A 19255-nucleotide genomic window follows, 5' to 3' on the forward strand; every position below is an offset into this window, starting at 1 on the left:
AGGGTGAATTGATCTTGACTTGACAGATACTATGATGGCAACAGGGTACAGAAGAGGGTATGTGTCCAGTCCACATTGTGTTTCCTAGAGAGTCCATTGTGTGCCTTAGTTTTACAGATCCTTGGAGCTCAGGTTTGTGTTGTGGCTTTTCACTTGAGCTGTTAGTCGGCTGATATGAACAGTGGATCTGCATAGAGACATATCTTTGCTGGAGCAAAAGCCTGAGGGAGGAATGCGTTGGCATGGCATGGGAAATTGAAGAGGACGTGGCACTTGGAGCATGTTTGTGGTTCTCTCCCCCTCTCTGCCTAGGAGTGAGATAGGCAAGTATGCCATCTACTGCCAGAGATCAGTAGACCGCACGGTGCAGGCTGGAGAGCGGGAAGCCAAGCCCTCCCGGATGGAGATCGTGTCCATCCTGCTGAGAAATCCCTACCACCACTCACTCCCCTTCAGCATCCCAGTGCACTTCATGAATGGAACGTACCAGGTGAGCCACCACAGCTGCCTTTCTGCTGGGCACTAGAGGACTGCACCATAACCTGCCTCCTTCATGTGGGTGGGTGGCACCATGGTATTGATACCTCTCTCCAGTATACATACTGGGAGATAAACACTGCTTCTCCTCCTTGCTGGTTTAGCTGATTTCCCAAAAAAGTGAAAGGAATTCACCCCTAGCTCTACAGATCTTAGGAAGAGAAGGTAGCTGAGAAAAAGGAAGAGAAGTTGGAAGTGTCTCAATACGGGAAAGAATGTGATATTAAGGGAGTCAGTACACAAGTGTTATCACTGGAGCTGGCAGTTAATCCTGAGATGCTAATCCGTAGGGAACCACCGTCATTAGTTGTGATACCCATCAATAGTCACAATTCTTGTATCCTCAGTTAAGTCCTCTTTCATTGCAGGTTGTAGGTTTCGATGGTTCCTCAACTGTTGATGAATTCATTCAGAGACTGAACCAGGAAACAGGAATGAGGAAGCCATCCCATACGGGATTTTCTCTGTTCACAGATGATCCTTCTGGCAGGAATTTGGAACATTGTTTGCCTGGCAATATGAAGGTATTTATTTTTCTCCTCTGCTACCTTTAGTATACATCTTTTGAAGGACTGCTAAATGATTAATAAATTTTTGTTAATTAATTAAGATCAAATAAGCTTGGATATTGTCTATCTAGATTTGTATTCACAGATGAGATTCCTGCACTTGGGTCACAACAACCCCAAGCAGCCCTATAGGCTGAGGGAATAGTGGTTGGAAAGCTGCTCAGAGGAAGAGGACCTCAAGGTCTTGGTCAACAGCCATCTGAACACGTCTAGCAGTGTGCCCGGGTGGCCAAGAAGGCCAATGACATCCTGGCCTGTATCAGTGTGGCCAGCAGGAGCAGGGAAGGGACTGTCTGCCTGTACTCAGCCCTGGTTTTAGGCCCTTCACAGTAAGAAAGACATTGAGGTGCTGGAGCAGGTCCAGAGAAGGGCAGCAAAGATTAGACAAAATTACTTTGCTGAAAGAGTTTCTCAAGCATTGAAACAGGCTGCCTAGGGAAATGGTGAAGTCACTGCCCTGGAGCTATTTAAAAGACCTGTAGATGTGTCACTTGGGGACATGGTTTAGTGGTAGATTTAGCAGTGCTGGTTTGATGATTAGGCTTGCTCATCTTAAAGGTCTTTTTCAAACTAAATGATTCTATGATTCTATAATTAGCTAGCCTAATCTGATATAGTTCTTAATAGAAAGACCTATTTTAGTAGGTGATAAATTGGTCAATTTTTAAAAAGTCTAGCTCAGATTTTAGTACATATTAAAGTTTAATTTGTCTTGACTACAAAATTGAAATATGAGCTAGCCAGCATGATCAGATATCACAACTGACATCAAATGTGACACTCCTAATTGAGACAAAATTATGTTAGGCTGTGAATCTTTTGGCATGTCTGTATAAATTCCGTCTGTTGGATTATGAAGTATCTCCTTGCTGTCTCCAGATAACTCAGGCTTTCACTGTTGATAAGCATATATAGGGGAGAAAGCTCTACTGACTAGAGCTTCACTTTAAGAAAGAGTGTTGTGCCCTAGATCAAGGGAAAAAAAAAGCAGATAAAGTGTTAGCACCTGTGACTTTCATATGGGGATTTTTACCCATGCTGCAGCTGAAAGACTGCCTTAACTGTGCAGGCTGGCTGCCATGAATGACACCTATCAGATTTTGGTACAAACCTGTGAGAATAATTTGTAGTACAGCATTAGTGGAGGAATAGTTGTAGTGCAACTTTGAAGAAGTCCTGAGAACTGTAGGGAGCTTAAACAATCAGTTTTACACAGTGTAAAATTTCACATTAAGCAACAGAGGGAGAAGATGCCAATAACTTTGAAAAAGATGGTTTGAAAGAAAACTACCCCAGACAGTGCCAAATTATATAATTTGTTTTCATGGCCTGGTAAAGATCAGATAATCTGGAGCTTTGCTGGTAATTGGACCATCTGGAGAGATGAGGTATCAGAGTAAACAAAGGAGCTTGAGACAATCAAAGGCATCACTTTGCCTTGGCAAATAAATAATAACCAGTAAATCTCAGTAGCTTAAGAGAGGTTTAGAGGTCAGATTATGTATTTCATGTGGCTTCTTATGTTCACATTCCTTTCATTGAGATGCCATCCAAAGAGAAGTAGGGGTCTTCATTAGACCACTTGTAAAAGAACTAGAATAACTAGGAGGAGCTGAATGGAAGGAAAAAACCAATCAAAACCCATGTTATTATGGAAAATGTCTGAGTTACAAAGTTGGACTCTAGGACCAAACATTCCCAAAATTTGGACATTCACATGCAAGGGTTTGGTATATCCATGCACATTCTGCTGCTGTTCAGAGGACATTAGTGCTTTAGTTTGGCTCAAGAGGGCACTTTTTAAGTAAGCCTAACCAATCATTCCTATTAACCAATTTTACCACATTCCTCACTTTAAGGAGTAATCTGAGAGCAGGAAATTGATTCTTTTTACATGAAAGATGAACTGGAAGTTGTCATCCAACATAGTAGAGGACTTTCAGATCACTTGGTCAGACTACTAGTGTGGGCATGTAGACTTAGGAATGGGTGTTTCTCTGCAGATCTGTTCCTCCTGAGCTTTGCTACTTGCTAACGTAGGCATAGCCACGAGAATTACTACCAGACCAGAATTCATGTGACCAGAATTCATTCATTGCTACATGACCAGTATTCTACTAGACCAGAATTCTAACGCCTGCAGGTTACAGCTGGAGTTTTCAGTTGGAATGCTTTAGTTTTTATATACTGAGCAATAGAAAAAGGATGTGTTTTGTCACTTTGAGCTGTGTTTATGCTAATCCAGTCTGTCTCTTTATCTTCTGTGTTTCACAATATTTTATTCACTTGCTTTCCCCTCAAGCCTTGGCTGTATATTTCACCTAAGTTTGTGTCTCCTCCCTCCTTGATATTTTTTAAAGATCTGTGATGTCATTTCTAAATGGGAACAAGCCTTAAAAGAATTGCATCCTGGGAAATATGAAGGTGGCACAAGAATTGTAAAGTTGACCTATAAGAACAGGTACTGTTCTCTGTTGGGTGGTCTTACTACTGCTGTTAATTAAACATTCTAGACTGCATATATCTGTGTAAATGACCAGTAATTTATAGCATCATTGGTGCCAAAACTATTTTAGCTAAGATGCAGTTAAATCCTACAGGAGATGGGATGGGTTTTGTCTGTTGCATTTACAAAAGCATATGGCCTAGGGGTAAAAAGACTAGACTTAAAAATAGTTAACAACTAGCTGTAGCACAATAGGGCATCCTTGGCACAATTTCATTTGCCTAGATCCTAAAACACAATTGAAGAATGTGTATTAGGTGAAAGCAAGAGAGACCTGAAGGAAAAATCACTAGTGAAAACAAGTATGCCACAGCTTGTAATTAAGGGAACAATCACAAAGATAAAAAAGATAGAACAATGTTCTAAATTATATGAGCTGTAGAAGAGATATGTAGAAGCAGTGTCCAAGCTTTATAAAGGAAGAAATGTCAAAAATTAGATGATGAAAGATGGTAGAGAAGGGAAGTAAATGAAAAATTGGAACAAGTTAATCACTTATAATACAGGTAGGAATTCTGAATTCCAGTAAATCAAGAGCTGTAGGAGAACAAGGAATGGATTCTCTTTGCAGGCGAAACAAAGGCTGCCCCAAAACTGAACAGAGAGTTCAGTATTGAACATGTGGAGATTTTGGTGACTGTAGTGGTGGAAACAAATTTCTGTCAACTTTGTTATTTGGTATAATAGAGGTGAAAGCAGAAGTTATTGTTTTTGACCCAGAAGGTTGTATTTGTTTCAGGAGTGAAACAAATACAGCAGTATTGTTTTGTTGAGCTGGAATGTGCATAGGCTAGACAGCAAGGATGTTTTGATACGGTCTTTCCAAGGCTGGACTGTTCTAACACCAACGACTCTGATAAGACATTTGTAAGGTCAATATGGTCCTAAGAGGGTAGTTAATCTCAAAGAGACATAAAAATAAATAAACTGATCCACCGGAATGAATATCTCATGTTGTGGAATTGTGGAATTTACTGCCATAGATGCAGCTTGAAATTATTAGGTGAATTAGTTGCTGTGGACTGTAAGCATGAGGAATGATTCTGGGAAGCATTCCCCCAGTTGGTGTCTTCAACCCCAGCTAATAATCTTGCTATACCATGTCAAAAAAATTCCAAGGGTCAATGGAATACAAAACAATAGGATGCTTTGATTTACAAGTATGTTTCCTTGAACAAAGTCGGCTAATTGTGTCTCCTATTTCCTGCTGAAGCAAACTGAGGCATTTTTTAATAAGTCTTCAGTGTAAGTGGTCAAATCCAAGCTGGCAAGTCTACAAGGCTGCCTTGGAAAAGTTTACACATGTAGAGCAGAGGTAGTTCTCTTTGCGATAAGCAGAGAAAGCCATAATGTAAATATTGCCTATCTGTGCTTGATTGGGATGAATGGATACTGATTTATCTGTGTTTAATAAGGGTTCGCTATCTAGAAGTGGCTGGCTTACTGAGTTCAAATAGCTTCCTAAGCTGGAATGCATGTTCTGAGCCTCCTTGCTCAAATCTTGTTCATAAGGGAAACCCTCTGCTTCCAAATCTGTCCAGTACCCCCTCAGTGAAAAAAAACCCAAACCAAACCACACTTTTATTTTGCCTCACCTTGATTTAAGTTCCAGCTGTACCTTCTGTTCACAGTATCTTTTTACCTTCACAATCCTCCTTATTTTTTAGACTGTATTTTCGGAGCCAGGCCAAAGGTGAGACAGACCGGGAGCGGTTGCTACTGGCCTTCCAAGTGAGCAGTGAAATAGCCAATGGAAGGTTTCCTGTTAATAAGGAATTAGCTCTGGAAATGGTGGCTCTGATGGCTCAGGTGAGTATGGCAGGATCCTCTCTTCTGTCCTCCTTTGTCTGTACACTATGTTTGACCTTTTACATCAAAGGCACATCAAACACACAGTGCGATGTGCCAAACAAACACACCGTCAGATGTACCATGACAGACACATTATAGTAGCATGCCTATGTTAGAACACCTTTTGCTGTAGGGAAATTTGCTCTAGCTATGTCTCACTTCCTTCTCAAGAAAAATATTGGAAAAACCAGACTGAGGCTGAACTATCACTGGACCTGCTCCAATTAGTACCTTAGTAGAGATACGGAAATAGTACCACCACTAGAATTCCATTAATAGTAAAAAATTCCCCTCTTGCACTGCCAATACCCTCTAACTCAGGAAGAGCATCTTCCATGATCCTCCATTAGGTCTCCAGCCTTGCATTTAGTATTTTACCACATAAAACATACATTGTGGGTTGTGGGCATGATAAGCAGTATAATAGTTTTTTACTGACCTGAAAAACTGAGGGTTGTATTTGTTAAAGCAGTGTAAACTGAGGTAAAGAAGTGGGGGATGTGGTCCAAACTATTTACAAATATGCTGTTCTTTTAATTGGCCAATTGAAAATAAATCCTCAAAGCCTGGAAGTTAATACAGATGTGCCTCCTCACAATATATACCTGGCTGAGATCATGTTCCACTCTCTTAAATCAGTAGATAATTCCTTGGGCAGTCATGTCCTCAGTGGTTGCTCTTTTGTGTACATTTGCTATGGTTAATGCTGTAGACAACATTCCCCAGCTGTGTCTTTTTGCATGACAGATAAACACAGTAGTTATCAAGGATGGGAATTCATGGAGTGTTCTGCTGCATTAAAAACCTCATAGTTCTGTTGCACTATAAACTATAATGTTGTCTTAGGTGGAATATGGGGATTTGGATCGACCAGGATCTTCAAGTCCTGGGGGACCATCACAATTGAAAATGCAGCATCTTCTCCACCAGGTTTTAGATAAATTCTACCCCAAACACTACAAGCAAAACATTACTCCTGAACAGCTCAGGTAAGCTGTTGGTTCTTCAATACTTTGCACTGAAATCAGCTTTTACTTGCCAAATTGCCTTTACATTTAAGAAGTTTCAAGGAGCCCTGTCAAGATTATTTTATGTAGAAATGCAAACAAAACAAAAGTGTCAGGAAAAGGCTCCCCTAAAAGAAAACGCAATATAAAAAGAGACAAATCACCAACTAATTTTGCTATAGACAAGAAGTTTAGGCCTTTCACTTCCAAATTAGGCATCTGAGTTTCAAAAAACTAACCCAAGCCTGAGATGAATTCTGAGTTTTATGTTTTACACTTCCCCCAAGTGTCACTTGAATCCAGATGCCTGGCATTTTCAATAAGCCATAAAGCCAGCTTATATGGGTTGCTTTAGATCATGCAGTAAGTCTGGTAGGACATATTTTAGCAGGGTTTTTTGATGTTCTGACTTAGAAATTCTCACACACAATGCAGAGAGCTCAAATACAAAATTCAGATGTTGCCACAGATCTCAGATATATCTGATTTAAAGGGAGAGAATGGTCTTCCTTCAGATCCTAAGCTACTTCGGGATGCAGTGGTGGAAGTAACACAGTTACCTCCTTTTGGAAGCACTTTCCATCTGCATGTAGCAAGGGAGCTGCCAAACCATCCCTAGTGAACCAAATCAAGAGTGAGTTCATACATTTTGCCACTCCTTATAGAGCGTATTACAGGGAAGGTATGAGAAAGGTGGGAGAGTCTGTGGAAGTAGAGAAGAGCTAAACTAAATTCAGGTTGTAGACCTGATAGTGCTAACAGCCCTGTCTCTAAGTGCTGTGCAGAATAACCTTTTTGGAGTGAAGAGGTACATTTATTAACTGTTCTAAGACTACATATCTTTCCTTGGAAGACATTAGTAAATAATACTGTCTTGTGTCTTGGATTCCTAAAGGCAACTGACGGACAGACTGGCGACAAAGTGGATGGTGCTGCAGGGATGCTCTCCACCAGAATGCATTCGAATTTATTTGACAGTGGCCCGGAAATGGCCTCTCTTTGGAACCAAAATATTTGCTGCTAAGGTAACTGGAGCACACTTTTTTATGTTTCCAAGAGTGAATTATCTGAGCAGAGACATACCTACAGTCTCTGGTAACATGGGTTGAAAATGCTTCTATTTCAGAAAGGTTAAAAATTGAACAACTCTGTTCTGAAGGAGCAGCCCTGGTACCATATAGGTTGAAAACGAAGGAAGACAAGCATATTCTAACCAGTAGGGGTTGCTAGTGTTCAGTAAAGAAATACTGAAGGTTCCCTGGCTGTGTCAATTGGTCATGATGCAGAGTACTTACTACCTGTCCTTACAAGTCTTGCCAAAGCTTTCTCAGGCAGCAATTTTCCTGGACAATAAGGCTGCAATGGCAGTTTAAAACATAACATTTACATACCACAGAGGGGGAGGAAGGGAAGAGTCACCCCTAAGTCACACCTGGCACTGATGCCAGCTGTAAGGAGAATGGCTCCTTCAGTCCTGTACTCTGCTTGACACAGAACTGGATGCTTTCCTTGCCACATGAGAGAGGCAAGTATTGCTACTGTCCTGTTGCAGAAACAGAAATGAAAGTACACATTGGGTAAGGTACCAGCCCACAGGCATCAGTGGGAGAGCAAAGAACAGCTGCAGGGAGCGGTTCCCCCAGTAGTTTGTACCATCCCTCACCCCATTCCAGGCTAGAACTCTGTAGCTGTTGCTCATGCCTGATGTAATTTCTTAGCACATAATGGCTGTCTGAGAAATCAGACAGGTTTTGGCATTAACCATCTTTCCCATCCCAGCAGAAATTTCTGCTGCTGAAAGCTTGAGGGAGGTCTTCTTCATGGTTACATGTCTCTTGTTTTGAAGTCAAAGCTGCTCTGGTCTACTGATGAAAGGGACCTCTTGAGTAAATATACAAGAAAATAAATAGTAATAAATATACAACATACTTTTCAAAAGACAGTTATTTCCACTGACAGGACTAAAAGAGGTTGCTGTCAGAAGAGGTTACTGGTATTTGAGATTACTGACAGAATATGTAATTGATTATACTGAAGAATCAGAATATAGAATATGTGCACCCACAGGTGAAATAGTGTTGGTATTCCTGGTGATTAATGCATGTTATAACTTTTCAGTTAAACAGCAAAGCCTATGGCATTATCCATGTAATAGCAGATTCCCAGGAAAGATTTTCTGTTGTTAGTCAAAACAAGTCATCTTCAACAGACAATTGATGCACATTTGCTGTAAGATTTTGTAAGAAACAAAATGGCATCGATGTGATGGTACTGGGTGCACCGGTATAGAAACCAGCAGGTTTCACTGCCTTCCTGACAGATAGAAGAGTATAAACACATATGCTGAGCAGAGTTGCCATGCTGTTGTTCTGTCCTAGCATTTCCTTCAATTTTAACCACACTGATGGCATCTAATTAACTTCAAAGGCTTTGTTATCTTCGTATCTCTTGTGCCACTACTCCAAAAAGTGTATGTAAATCTGAAAATGTTATTCCAAATTTTGGGGAAAGCTGTCTTAAAAATCAAACCAGGTCACACCAGTAAGCCTTTAGTAAGCCTTTAGGATTTTTTTCTCATCTTCACTTTATCCTTAAATCTCAACATTTATATCAGAGATATGATTCTGTGGTGTTCAAGAAATACCTGAATTAATAATTTTATTTCTCTCTAGCCTATTTTGCCTTCCTCATTGGAAGACAGTCCAGTCTGGATAGCTGTGAATGAAGATGGTATCAGCATACTGGATTATAACACAATGGTATGTTGAAGAACAGTTTTTCATAGGAATACCTTACCTAGTACAGAAAGATATTCCCCTGAGTCCAGTGAAAGTCACTAACAGTTTGTCTTCAACTTCAAATGTGAATTATTATTAGAAGTTAATTTGTAAAAGTGAGAGATGAGGGAAGTCAGTGTTATGTTTGAACACTCCACAGACAAAGGAAAATTACAGCTGCAGTGTAAGGTAGGGCAGCAAACATGTTCATACATCTTGCAAAGTCTCAGTGGTGTGTGCTTTACTACCACCATCTGGAATATAACAAAATCTGTACTATGAAGTAGTGAGGCCTTGAGCACACCAGGAGAAAACTGGAAATGCAATTCTCACTTGAGCTTTCTCTGCCAGCTCTTACCTATAGAGCTATCTACTGCCCTTCACTGCTGGAGACCTGGTGTTCTTGTAGGAAGTAGCAATATAAACTAATATATTAGTTTAAGGTAGACATTTGGAGGTTTTTACAGAACTATGACTTTTTCAAACTCTCTGTCTGCAGCATTTGAAGGTCTCTTATTCATACACTTCTGTGCTGACCTTTGGAGGCTGTCGAGATGACTTCATGATTGTAGTCAGTAAAATGAAAGAAAGAAGTTCTGGAAAAAATAGCACTGAAAAACTCCTCTTCACAATGGCAATTCCAAAGGTAATTACAAATGAAAAGTGAGTTTCTTTCCAGCTGGCAGAATCAGGGCTGGGTGTTTCATACTAGCCCTGGGGACTGGTGCTTGTGACTGCTGCACTAGCTATATATATTCAACAGATCCTTTGTAAGCTGGAACCTTTCAACAAGAGACTTCTTTTACCTACCTCTTAAAGACAGGGCTTCATTTTAAAACTGAACAATTCCATGGGAGAAAGCCATTTACAAAAGCCATGCAGTCAACAGGTTCTAAAAATCAAAGGGCATTCTTACCTCTAATTGACCTACAGTTAATCATTTTCTCTTTTCCCCAGATTGTTGAAGCAACACTTCTGATTGCCAGCTACATTAACTATAGTTTGACTCCTTCACTGCTGTCTTCCACGCAGCCCTCACAAAGCCAAACACCTGCTAAGAAGCCCTGGGAGACTGAAAATCTGTGCTTTTTTCCTTCCGTGCCCCGAAGCGCAAAGGGGCCCACCCTGCTCTAAGGGCTTGCTCCACGGAGCTGGTTTTGTTGGTTATATACCACAGAGTAATGCAGGCTCTGATTCCTTTTCCATAATAATAGACAAAGTTCCTTAGAGGTAGAGGCAGTGTACTTTCTCTTAAAAAAAAAAAAATTGATTTGGGGGACTGTGTGGGAGTTTCCTTTCTGTGACACATTCCATCCAAAATACCGTCCCTCAGGTCATTTGCCTGCACAGTGCTCCAGTCATTACATCTGCACTCATTCTTCCATCTCCTACTGTACTGCCTTGCTTTTCAAGTACATGGATTTCCTTTGATCCCTCCCATTTTCAGCTTTCAAAAGACCTAAACTTTTGTGTTCTTGCTCAGACATGAAAGAAAGACATTGCTAAGAAGGAAGAGGAATTAAACCCACGAGAATAATTCTGATGCAAGTCAAGGGTGATTTCAGACCTGAAACAGTGAGTATAGAATTAGAGTTCAGCAGTACTTAGGAGTATTTTCAACTTTAAATAAAGGTGGAAGCCTAGGGTCTTTTCATGTTGAGTACTCAGAACAGCTGGGACCTGGACAGTGTCAGAGAATGCCCTGGCTCCTACAGGACCTGTGCATTTTGGAAACTGACACTGTTCCATGCAATAGATGAACATTAGATTGCTGCTGCAGGGCAGGGCTCAATGTGTCACATGCTCCACTCTCAGACAAGCACTTTCAAGGACTTTCTGATAACCACTGCTGTAGATGTGTTTGGAACTGCACATTATCTCAGAAAAAAGAAGACAAGGCAAGCAAATTTTGTACTTTTTCTGTCTTTCAGCATCTAGGACGGATCTTCCCAGACAAGCTCTGCCATTCTGACTTGGCAGAAGCTGCTTCTTTTAAACTCCTGCTTCCTTCATGTACCATAAGCAGGGAGGAGGTAGTCAGCAATTGTGTACTCATGTTCTTCTGACTTTCCTAAAGAATGTTGGTAGGTTTGATTTTTTTTAATCTGTTTCAAAGGGACTTCATTATGAGAAAGTTATTGAATTTTAAACAAATAAAAATATAAATTCTTCATAAAAAATCCAAATCTACTTAGTTTAACTTCAGCTATTTTGATAAGCATTTTAAAAAAACTAAGGAAGAATAACTGCACTTTGAAAAGTACCACATTCAACTTGATAATAATTATGCACTCATGGGCAGCTCTCCCAAATTAAAACAGTATGAATCTAACCACTAGACCAAAGTCAGAAATAGCAAAGCAGTTATTTGCAAGTAAACAAACCAACCATACCAGTGTTTTTACTGCCACCAACCTTGACACATCCAACTAATGTGTATGGGGGAGCTGATAGATCAAGAAGGATTTTTTTCATGCTTATGATGGGTGCAAAGCCACAGACTAAGGGAAGAGCAGGGGGCAAACAAAAATTGTTCTAAGCAATCCTTCATCAGCACCTTTTAATATAAAGCAAAAAAAACCCCAAACAAACAAAATATACCCAACCCCAAACCATTCCCTTATAGAAACAGTATGGCAGACCTAAGACAGGAAAAGATTCTATGAACAGTGACCTGATTTGCACATACTGTAATGTACCCACTTGTTATGAATTTAAAGACCATCCTTTGAAGGTACAGAAAGGGTAGAAGCTTTCTGAGCCGAAAATAACTTTAAGAAGGTATTTAGTAATTTTTGTTTTCCCTTAGATACTTTCCAGTCTCTCTATGTCCTGATAGTAGTTTGTATTTCCCCTCTCTCTCACAATGATCTTAGTACAGCTGTGTCAGTTAGAATACAAAAAGTGTTACTCCTCCTCACTCTGTCACCTGTGCCTGACAATTTCTCCTGTAGCTGAAGGTCTGTTTGACAGTTTGCTTCTGGTATTCCACCAGTAACAAAGCTGCTTCAGAATAGGCTGGAGCTGTCATCAGTGCTGGGGATGCTCAAGGCATAGAAGTCTCCAGGCTGTATTTCCTCATGTCCTCAAAGAGTTGAGGAGACTTGTACCAGGGCAAACAGGAAACAGAGATGTTAAATAAACAGGAGCTCTCCTGAAACTCATTATTTTTTGCCACAATTGCACTTTAAATTGAGAAGCATGATACGCAAAACTCTCTTTCTTCCTTATTTCTTAAAAATATTCACCAATACTTGAGTGTTTCAGGGACCACCCCACTCTGATGGATGCACATACTCCTCCTATTTATAGCTTACCTGTCTTCAAACACCCCACCCTGTGTAGATACCTACTTTGTATGATTCTTTGGTAGAGAATATAATTTTTTATTTTAATCAAAGCTTTTGGCAATGACTGTTAATGCAGCATAGAATGAGATGACAAAAGCCTTTGTGTTCCTAACTGCTGTGTGTAAGTAAAAGGCTGTCTGGAAGATACTGTGAGATTTCTGTTTGTTCTTAATAAAATGCTGCTCGTGAATTAATAACCATGAATTAAATGTGTATTATTCTCAGAATAAAATAAACTATTTTAAAAGCCAAAATATTCTTGATGTAAACAAAAATGAACATAGATTGTGTTTGGTATCCAGGCACAAACCATACCTGGTATAAACCTGCCCTAGACTGATTCCTTGTTTCTCTCTGCTGATCTTCTCTTAGCTTAAGTGGATGACTACGCCATGGGCACAGGGTGTTCACTCCTTCAAAAGACTGCTGAAGCAATCTTTCAGACTTCTTGTGTGACACAGCTTCTTGCTAATTTCTTCAGTGCACATTCTGAGGACTCCATGGAATTTTTACAGCATAGTCACCACTCCCAGCACACTCTTGAGCCCATGCTCTGTCCACTCTGCTGAGACATTTCTCTTCTGACATAAAAGGCAGTGGCACATCTCCAAGCTGCTGCCTTTCACTTGGACAGTATTCACAGAATACTTCCTGTGACATGAGCTAACCTCTGTCTTTCAAACTTTGTAGCACTGTGGAAAAAACCCCACAAATCCCCTTATCTCTACCTTATTGCTTTATGGCATGGTGCCAAGTGTTCATTTACAGATTATGTGGACAAGCATGGTAAAGCATTGTATGCAAAATAAGCATGAATCCGGGCTCATGCCAACTTGTGGGTTTAACTTTTGACACTTCAGTCACCTCATTAATATTCCAAAGGAGTTGTGGAATATAAAGAGAAAAATACCAGTTAAGTGCTACAGTAACTTTTAGCTTATCAACAAAGAACTTCCCAACCTTGAGTTACTGCCAAGAGCACAGATTAATAAAACTTTATTCACATTGTCATTACCATCATTTTCAACAACACATGTGCCTCATATTCTCAGAGTAACTGATGTGGCCCTTTAAATGCCACACCTTTTCCACTTCTTCTGTCAATAGGCACTGCCTCATTCAGCAATGGGTTTACATTTTGCCTGTGCTCCTTTTGATAGATAAGCACTTACTGAAACCATTCTTGCTGCCTTTGACACCCTTCAACTGATTCACTGCCAGCTGGGCTTTAGCTTTTCTAACTGCATCTTGAACAGTGTTGCTGCATTCTTCCCACATTCCACCTTCTGTATACTTCCCTTTTGTGTTCAAGCATTGCCAGGAGCAGCTTGCTCATCCACGCAGGCTTCCTGGTATTTCTGCTTCACTTCCTGCTCATTGGGATGGACTGTTCTTGATCTCAGAAGAAATGATCCTTGACTATCAATCAGCTTTCTCAGATCCCTCTTGGGACCCCATCACATGGGACTCCTTCAAGCAGATCCCTGAAGAGGTCAGTCTTCAGATCTCTTATGTTTATTCCATTAAACATAATTGAATGCAACAGTTTAATTTTCTGGTTTTGTCCTTCTGAAATTCTCCTGTCATCAGGAAGTTACTATCTGATCCCACACATCAGCTTTGGTATTTAAAGTGTGTTTTTCAAACAAAGGGTTAAATAAAAACCAAAGAATGCATACTTATGGCAGTCCAGCCAAGGTTATTTTATAATTTTAGCATAATTTTCAGATGCATGAAACAGTAAAAAATGGATGCATTTTCTTGTCTCCCTTTGCCCTATTTCCCCATAATTCTTTTCTGGAGAGGCAAGAAGAAGCTTCTTCTGTCTGAGCCTAAAAACTTCTGCTCATGGGGCAATTTTGCTTGCTTTTCCATGTGTCCCTCTGAGTTCTGCTGAAAGTCTGCTTTTTTTCAGCTATTTTATTTCACTTGATTGTGGAGCTGTCTTCCTCTGCTCCAGGATCTCTTGACAACTTTTGTACACTTCTATCAAGCAGTCCAGTCGTGGCTTGGAGCTCTAGAAGTCAAACAACAGAGAATAAGGCTCTGAACTGAAACACCAATTAATTTTACCCCAAGAGCAAACAGTGGTCAAAGTACAATGATTTTTCTGCAATTCTAACCTGGACCAGCATAAAACCAGCAAGGAAGTGAAAGTTTCATGGTCCCACAGTCCCTATGATCCTCTAACTTTTGAGCTCCCACAACAGCATTACTGTGTAAAGTCCATCAAATGCCTCCTTGCAAGAGTTGCTTAAGAGAACAAAAGGTCAAATCAGTGCAGGAGGGCTCCTGGGCTGAGTGACATGGGAAATTGTATTTTTGAAGGCTGACATAACATAGAGAAACCCAATAAAGGAGACAATCATTGCTCCTTCAAAACGAAAATACTAACTTGCATGTTAAAATAATTACAGACAGGCACTGAATTTCAAAATGGAAGAGTTCCATACTTCCTTTGCTGCTGGAGTCAACTCTACCAGTGCTAAGGTATTTCCAAGAAAAAAAAAAAACTGTTCAGAGTTTAATGGGAAAAAAAAAAAACAAAACAAAAAAAAAAAAAAAAACCAACCAAAAAACAACAATACACATGCCAGGCAGACCCTTTGAACCTGGAAAGGAGCAATATCAGGTACTAATATCAGGTACTTGAATACAACTATTTGGAATTTAGTAGTTGTTGATTTCCAGAAAATCTACTTTTTCTCTTGTTTATATGTGAAATATCTAATTTATATTACTGTTACTAAAGATCTTTACAATTGTGGAACTGTGTTAGCAGCAAGTGTAAATGGAATAGACTATACTCCTAAGTATTCAGCTGAAGACTGACTGTATCTAGGCACAAACTGTAAGCAGATTACAAAACAGTCACCAGCAGCAGGTGAATTAAGGACAGAGAGGGCTCTACAGCTCAGCAGTCTAAGAAGTGAGGTACCTCTGTACTGCTTATCAACCCCCATGGATAAGGGCACTGTTGTGTTAGGCATGAACACACACAAAGCAAATCCATTCCAAAAATGGGATTATGAACAGTCAGAACACGTTAGCGAGAGAAGAGAGAGGGGAGACGAGGCAACAGCAACACAAACAAGTTATGATACATTAAACAAATTGGTCACAGCTTGTACTGTGAACTTTGTCAGCAGGTCAGGCAGGGGAAGTCATTCCAATGTCAAGGAGGATTTATGAGAACTTTTGGTACACAGAGCTAAGGGAAAAATCAACTGCAGCACAGTGCCAGAGTTATGGTGGTAACCGAGCACAGGACTGCACAGAAAGCTCTACAAGTCCTCAGCACCCTATGGGAGCCAAAGACTATTAGTTCATGCAAACTCCTGGCTGGGTTCAGATTTGACACAACTCCCTGCAGTCTGAATGGAGAGCAAATGAAAAAACCCATCCCTAGTATGTAGTTCTGTGAGACTTCAAGTGCCACCCACTCTGACAGCCCAGTCAGGGAAAGGCAACTGTCACCAGCTACCTGCAGCAGAATAAAAATATGCTTAGACAACTGATGCACACACAGAGACCACCATCTGGATTTCTCCACCATTCAGTCAAACTCACCTGAAAGAGTGGCACAACCTCAGATACTCCCTGAGGATCTTCAGGGTCCTGGAGGAGGATACACAGGTAGTAGATAACTTTTTGCTACAAGACAAACAGACAAAAATCATTGGAGTATAAAAATGCTATCAAACTGCCTGGAGTTATCACAGGAATAGGATCTGTTTCAACTCACTGGGCTGAAGGCAAATGCTGCCAGGTCACAGTCAAGTCTATAAATTTTTATTAATAGCTTTCACTCAATAAAGAAATAATTTTGCCTGTTTTTTTCTATTACATTTTTAACCTGCAAAGAACACAAACATGCTGGAAGGGTAAGGTCTGCTTTTCTACAGGAGCTTTGCAGAAAACCCTGGCAACAGGAAAAAACATTGTTTGTGTTATCATAGCTTCTCATCTCTATCTCGATTACATATGGAATTGGACATCAGGATTTGTAAGAACAGCATAACAGAAAGAATTAAACCCACTAGCTCCATGCCAGTGGCATTATCCAAGGGATGGATTTGGCTTTTTGAGGTTATTTGTTTGGTTTGAGCTCTCCTTTAAAGCAAAGAGACAACAAAATAAGGAGAAAAATCTCAAATGAAGCTCCTGATGCCAGTAAAACTGTGGATGGTGCTATGTTTAATTGCTCTGGTAAATTATGCTTATAAAAATACACTGGATGTGAGTGTGCCCAGACACACAGAGACATGATTACCATATGGATGACTATGGTATGATTACCATATGGATGGCTTCATTGATAACCACATCCTTCACGTGACCCATCTCAATGAAGATTGTGCTCTCCTTCCCTGAGGCATAGGATGAAGTCACCTGAATGCCAAGTGAGCCAATGACCAGCAGGGATTCCTGGTCAATCTTCACGAAGTGCAGGTAAATGATCAGGCCGATCAGCGTGATGAAGATGGCAGCAGAGAGCACCATGCTGCTCTGTAACACAAGCCAAGAAAAGCCAGAGCTCTGGTCTTACAATTACTTTAACACAGCTTTAGAGAAAGTAAAATTGCACAGTAAATTGTATATTAAAGCTACAGGTGCAAAGCTTTTTTACTTAGGTAGAGTCCTTTTATTTACCTGGCTGGCTGATATATATGTAGTGAGGTTTAAATCAGTCTTTGAAAACTGCAAGAAAATTCTATTCCCTTCCAAGTTCAATGCAGAAATCTCAATCCAAACAAGCCAGTAGTATCAATGAGAGTATATCGTGCCAACTTCTAAAGACGATGTCACTGACAAAAGAGCGTTGTGAAATGTTTACAGGAACCAAGGGTGGATTCTCACAGTGGAGGAACCCTCCTTCAGGATAAACACTACCCTGGTGGTTTTCCTATGAACTGCCAGTCTAAACTTGTTCAAACCTCACCCTCTTTTTGCCTTAAATACCAATCCAAAGAAAATCTGCTTTATCCTGTACTTTTTCTGAGGATCAATGTCTTTTGCATGCTGCAATCCTGGGATTGCTGTTACATTTTAATGTATAACTGATGACACAACAGTCCCCAGTAAGTCATCTGAAGACCTGGTAATAAATTTTAAAGGTCCACAACCTACAACCTGTTTCTGGGACATGTTTTAGAGAACTCCAGGCCACCTACCTACTAATGAGAGTTATAACTGACACTTCCTAAAGAACCAGAACTGCACAGCCCTACCATTTAAGCTGGGCCTGTACCACCATGTGAGCTGAAGAAGCCATGGCTTCAGGAAGTACACAGGACTTCTCCAAAAGTTTGCTATCACAGGCAAAAAAACTAGTCATGAAGTACAGACACTGAAATCCACAAAAAGAGAGAGACACTTTCAGATCTGATTTCCTAGCAAAAGGAAGAATTGCAGTCACTTGCATGGGTGCAGTCACTTGCATAGGGTGCAGGAGCGTGTGTAAAGGCAAGCAGGAGGGCAGTAGGTGGTAGCCACTAACTGCGATGTATGCTTTCATAAAAAATGAAACTCAGACATGAGCCATCTATTCCTGTCTGACTCCTGACAACTGACTTATAATGCAATCTCTATCTTCATATCTTAGGAAAGATTACTGAAAAAAACGGATGTGCAACAGTCAAAGTATGGGTCACGGTGACCAGCTTCCTTGGTTAAACTACTAAATTTAGTCTGAGCATAACTGATCTTGGTCCAGTTTTTGATAAATCCAAAAGCATTAGTTTAGGTATCACCAGATTTTAAATCTGTACTGCAAACAACTTTCCACCTCAGCTGTGAAAACTGATGACATTCATGGTGCAGTGCTCTCTGAGTCGCTCAATAAAATTCCTTTCGGGGATTAAAAATCATTCATCTTCTTCAATGCCTCCTTAGTTTCAGATTCTCACAACTCATCACTCCAAGTGAGCACGTGTTATTTGGACTCACAAACATGTGCCAGGCATCACTCAGCACGCATACATACATCCACCCTATCTGTCAAGAGGCTACCCTCCAACAGAGGCACCCGAGAAGATACCGCGGCAAGCAGGTGGCAGCCCGCGGCCTTCAGGCTGGCACAGCTCTCCCTTAGCCGCCACACACCCACCAGCTCGGCGCGTCCCCGGGGCGCGGGGGATGTCCCGGGGTGGCGCTGAGCGCCTTCCCACGGGCTCCGGCCGCCCTGCATGCCCCGGGCGCCTCTAGCCACGGCCGCCCAGCCCGCGGGACCCCTCTGCGCGCCCCCGGTGCAACAGCGGGACACGGGCTGAAGGGCGCAGCCGGCGCCGGACCCGAACCGCGGAGGGGCCCGAGGGCGGCGGCAGGGCCGGTACCTCGCTGAGCGCGAAGAGCCCGTAGGCCGCCAGCCAGACGGCGGAGGTGGCGGCACTGAGCGAGCGCAGCTGCAGGCGGGGGCCGCGCACCGCCAGCTCCCGGCAGGACGCGCTGTGCTGGCGGCGCCGCAGCGCGATCGGCACCCCGGAGGCCGAGAGAAAGCGCCGCTCCTCCGCCATGCCGGGCAGGCGGGGCGCGGCCGCGCCGGCCTCCCGCGGGAGGAGCCTGGGCCGACGGCAAGCTCTGCCGGCTCCGCTCGCTCGCTGCGAGCCGCCTGTCGGCCCCTGCCGGCGCCCGCTTTGGCCGCCGGGTGGTGCTGCCA

At 41.6% G+C, this 19255-nt stretch overlaps 2 protein-coding genes across 3 annotated transcripts in view; one reads left to right on the forward strand and one right to left on the reverse strand.

Moving 5' to 3' along the window:
* Positions 1 to 11860, forward strand: part of PLEKHH1 (pleckstrin homology, MyTH4 and FERM domain containing H1) — a 70881-nt gene extending 59021 nt beyond the window's left edge. For both annotated transcript variants that reach the window (XM_050974870.1, XM_009101980.4), the window contains exons 21-29: positions 313 to 490; positions 906 to 1061; positions 3467 to 3567; positions 5280 to 5421; positions 6310 to 6452; positions 7366 to 7495; positions 9143 to 9229; positions 9747 to 9893; positions 10205 to 11860. In XM_050974870.1, the coding sequence (XP_050830827.1) occupies positions 313 to 490; positions 906 to 1061; positions 3467 to 3567; positions 5280 to 5421; positions 6310 to 6452; positions 7366 to 7495; positions 9143 to 9229; positions 9747 to 9893; positions 10205 to 10381 (1261 nt within the window). In that variant the 3' untranslated portion in view covers positions 10382 to 11860. The remainder of the gene's footprint in view (positions 1 to 312; positions 491 to 905; positions 1062 to 3466; positions 3568 to 5279; positions 5422 to 6309; positions 6453 to 7365; positions 7496 to 9142; positions 9230 to 9746; positions 9894 to 10204) is intronic.
* A 1716-nt stretch (positions 11861 to 13576) lies between these two features.
* Positions 13577 to 19120, reverse strand: PIGH (phosphatidylinositol glycan anchor biosynthesis class H). The gene is made up of 4 exons (XM_018907527.3): positions 18933 to 19120; positions 16897 to 17106; positions 16168 to 16251; positions 13577 to 14614 (listed from the first exon to the last, which is right to left on the reverse strand). Exons 1-4 carry the CDS (start codon positions 19110 to 19112, stop codon positions 14513 to 14515), a joined length of 576 nt encoding a protein of 191 aa, XP_018763072.2. The 5' UTR covers positions 19113 to 19120; the 3' UTR covers positions 13577 to 14512.
* Positions 19121 to 19255: the final 135 nt, after the last annotated feature.

The sequence above is a fragment of the Serinus canaria genome, chromosome 5 (genome assembly GCF_022539315.1).
Source record: "Serinus canaria isolate serCan28SL12 chromosome 5, serCan2020, whole genome shotgun sequence".
In the NCBI taxonomy this organism is placed as follows: domain Eukaryota; kingdom Metazoa; phylum Chordata; class Aves; order Passeriformes; family Fringillidae; genus Serinus; species Serinus canaria.

Bases quoted from the DNA above. Each gene is read 5' to 3' on its own strand.
- PIGH (XM_018907527.3), bottom strand. From the start codon at position 19,112: ATGGCGGAGGAGCGGCGCTTTCTCTCGGCCTCCGGGGTGCCGATCGCG. The intron at 17,107-18,932 runs GTACCGGCCCTG...CTTGTGTTACAG, and splicing joins GGCTCTTCGCGCTCAGCGAG to AGCAGCATGGTGCTCTCTGC. The intron at 14,615-16,167 runs GTGAGTTTGACT...TTTGACTTCTAG, and splicing joins AGGTTGTGCCACTCTTTCAG to AGCTCCAAGCCACGACTGGA.